The sequence below is a fragment of the Trachypithecus francoisi genome, unplaced genomic scaffold (genome assembly GCF_009764315.1).
Source record: "Trachypithecus francoisi isolate TF-2019V2 unplaced genomic scaffold, Tfra_2.0 Lachesis_group11, whole genome shotgun sequence".
NCBI classification, from domain to species: Eukaryota; Metazoa; Chordata; class Mammalia; order Primates; family Cercopithecidae; genus Trachypithecus; species Trachypithecus francoisi.
In genome coordinates this window covers 79,682,081-79,685,744 of record NW_022681456.1, presented here as the reverse complement: position 1 = coordinate 79,685,744, position 3,664 = coordinate 79,682,081, and the positions used below count along the sequence as shown (strand labels likewise).

Below are 3,664 nucleotides of genomic sequence, written 5' to 3'. Positions count from 1 at the left end.
CACAGGAGCTGAGGGGCATGGGGCAGTGCATTGGTGAGGTGGGGGCAGCGGCGAGGAGGGTTAGGACTTTGCAGAGGATGTTTTGGGATGTGGAAACATAAGCAGGTTTGTAAGCTGAGGTGGATGACAGGTTTAAACTCAAAGGGATAGGGTAACTAAGAAAGAAGCCCAGTAGAGTGGGGGCATCCTGCCTCTCTTTCTGAGCCCAGCAAAGCTGCCACAGAGTCAGACTTGGGACGCAACGCTTTAATGCACATTTTGAGGAGCTGAAAGATGGTTTTGGGATGCAGCCTCTCCCACAGCCCAGTCTGGAATTCAGGCACCCTCATCATTAGGGCCTCGTGACATCATTGGCGCTAGGGATTAGGTTTTTCAGATAGTTCATGATTCCTTTCGAAGCTTTGTCGAGATTCTTCCTGACTTTATGGCCCAGTTTGGTGAGTTTTCCCTCTGAGGTGGTTGCTGAGGAGTATTGGGAGGGAAATGTCAAGTTAAGGCTGGTTCCCTTCCACCCTCTCCCCTCCACCCCAGCAACAGCCTTTCATAGGACTGGCGATCAATGCTTCATTTGACTCGCACTTACATTTAGTTCTTGTTCCTCCACAGCTTCCTTTCTCTTTCTAACCCCACCTATTTCCACCCAAGTAGCTCCCAGCCCCTTCCTTTTCCTGCTCAATACCTGCCCAGCGGCTTTCCCCTTCCCTGGCTCATACCAGCCCTGGGCGCCAGTTCTGTAGTCTCTTCTAATTGGAGCTTAACATTTTTGAAATTGTCCTCTTGGGGCATGGGCTTTTGACTCTTTGTTCTTTTGACAGCATTCTCTTTGGAAACCAGCTCTTCTTTGGAGATGAAGGACTCCTTAGAGAGATCTTCATCGGAAACGTGGTCCTTCTTGGGATGGCTGCTAGGGGTGACCTGGGCAGCTGGAACCAGGAAGATAAAGGGAATGGGGGGCGGAGTGAGAGCACATGGTGAGAAGCAACCAGCCATCCTATGTCATGTCCCTTAACATGTGGAGCCTATCAGGGTTGAGTCATTGCCTAATTAACATACAAGTAGGACTGAGGTCCTGTACCAGAATCCAAATCTATGAGCACCTGAAAAGCACATCTCTGATTTTGAAAGCCATTGATTAGGAATTCCACTTTCCCTAGCAAATTTACCTTCCCAATGAGAAGAGATTAACTTTGCAAACATAGGTCCCATTGTTTGGTCCATTGGAGGAGTTCAGTAAATATTGTTTTTTTTCTTCTGAATTCTGGGTATTGCTTGAATCTGCCTTCTCTGGCTCCTCCAAGGTAGACTAGGGGAAGCTAGTCTGAGATTAAACCATGTCTATGGATAATACACAAAGCAGAATCCCGCAATGTTCACGGTTTTGGGCTGTGGCAGTGGGGAGCCTGGAACAGAGGAGCCACCCCAACATCCTCACCTCCATGAGCTAAAACCCTTGACCTGCTAGCACTTGGGTGTGAGGTGTAGTCCCCACTCTTATCTCCAATGACTAGCCAGCAGAAAGGGCTGTTCAAATGGTTCCTGGCCCTCACATTTTGGCCAACTAGTGCAGCAGGAAGGATTAAGGTTCGATACTGGGAGGGTTTATCTTTGCTCCACTTCTTTTTTTTTTTTTTTTGAGACGGAGTCTTGCTCTGTCGCCCGGTCTGGAGTGCAGTGGCCGGATCTCAGCTCACTGCAAGCTCCGCCTCCCGGGTTCACGCCATTCTCCTGCCTCAGCCTCCCGAGTAGCTGGGACCACAGGCGCCCGCCACCTCGCCCGGCTAGTTTTTTGTATTTTTAGTAGAGACGGGGTTTCACCGTGTTAGCCAGGATGGTCTCGATCTCCTGACCTCGTGATTCGCCCGTCTCGGCCTCCCAAAGTGCTGGGATTACAGGCTTGAGCCACCGCGCCCGGCTTTGCTCCACTTCTTTCCCAAATGGAGAATTTATCATTTACTGGACAATCTTTTACCACCAGTGACTTACTCTAAAGGATGCCAGCATGAGACTTAACAGGCATCTGCAGGCTGAATCTCTGAGTGAATTTCACCTTCTGGCTCTGAAAGAGAAGAGTTTAAAGTCTTCAGAGGTCTCAAGACAGTTAACATATGAGTTTTTCCCTCTGTAACCCCTTCTGCTCCAGCATTCTCAATCTTCCTTACCTTCCTCTACATCCTCCTTAGCATTTCAAAATACTTTGTAATTTATTTAATATGTTCATTGTTTGTTACTTTCTCTTAGAATGTAATTTCAATGATGACTGAGTGTCTATTCTATTAGTGTATCCAAGTGCCTAGAACTATGTGTCTGACACAGAGTTAGTGCTCAGTAAGTAGCTATGGAATAAATGTGGGAGTACATATTGTACAGAGGGAGGCACGGAAGTCCAGAGAAAGGTAGTGACTCTGCCTGGACTATCCAGCATCACCAGAGGCTGGAATCTGATCTGAACCTCCGTTGACCCATAGTGCATCCTGATTTGGATCTGTTTTGGCCCCTCTAGCTCCAGCTCCGGGCTTTCTAGGTAGCAGAATTCCCAGAATCATATGCCCTAGTCCCTCACCTCCATACCTAGGACATCCAGGTGTGAACTTTTGGTTCTGCAGATTTCCACCTCTCCACACAGCATATTACAAGGATTAAGGAAGGCCCTTCCTAGTGCTGAGGTCTCTCCAGCTGACAGCTCAAAAACATTTAGGGGACTGAGGAGTGTGGAAGAAGGCCAGACACACCATCAAGGATGGCGAGAGAGGTGGAGGCTAGGCTGGCCAGCAGCAGGACCATGAAGAACTTCATGGTGGATCAGTTTTTCCTGGGGGAGGCTGCTTAGAGTTGCTGAAGAGGCAGCCTGGCAGGGGCTTTATTGATTTTGAGGTAAGGATGGACTCTGGGGAAACTGGACTTGGGAACATACTAGGTTTCTCCTCCCAAGTTTCCCATTCTGAATAGGTTTGTTTTTGGGAACTGGAGTTTCCGGGAAACCAGTTAACTGGAAAGTAAGGTCCCTGGCCTTCCCCCTGGCCTGGACCATGCCAAAGGTGTGTCGGCTCCAGGTTTCATCCCCAGAAGTCCTTGGAATGAGGACCTGGGTGTGAGTTTCCCTCTTTCATAGTACTCATTACTGTGTAATTTTACTTTCATTTGTATGATCATTTAATTAACATCTATCTCCTCCAGAAGAATGAAAGTTCCAAAATGGCTGGGATTATATCTGTTTTGCTTGCTATTGTTTTTCCAGTACCTAGCAGGTATCTGGCACATAGGAGAGTCCTAGGAAACATTAGCGGAGTGAATGAATCAAGGAATGGTCAGGCTGTCCTCTAGGGCAGTGGCCCCCATCCTTTTTAGCACCAGGGACCAGTTTCACGGAAGACAGTTTTTCCATGGCCAGGGGGAGCATGAGGTGAGACTGTTCCACCTCAGATCATCAGGCACTAGTTAGATTAGCTGCAACCTAGAGCCCTTGCATGTGCAGTTCACAATAGGGTTTGCCCTCCTGTGAGAATCTAATGCTGCTACTCATCTGACAGGAGGCCCATCACGGTGGTAATGCTCACTTGGCTGTTGCTCCCCTCCTGCTGTGTGGCCCGGTTCCTAACAGGCCACAGACCAGTACCAGTCTATGACCTGGGGGTTGGGAACCCCTGCTCTAGGGTGTAGATAAAAC

The 3,664-nt window shown here is 48.6% G+C and overlaps 1 protein-coding gene across 1 annotated transcript; it reads right to left on the bottom strand.

Annotated features, from left to right (window-relative positions):
* Window positions 1-331: 331 nt before the first annotated feature.
* Window positions 332-2,793, bottom strand: LOC117091068 (glycosylation-dependent cell adhesion molecule 1-like). The gene is made up of 4 exons (XM_033223545.1): window positions 2,730-2,793; window positions 2,012-2,056; window positions 714-923; window positions 332-462 (listed from the first exon to the last, which is right to left on the bottom strand). The coding sequence occupies exons 1-4, from the start codon at window positions 2,791-2,793 to the stop codon at window positions 332-334; spliced, it is 450 nt and encodes a 149-aa protein (XP_033079436.1).
* Window positions 2,794-3,664: the final 871 nt, after the last annotated feature.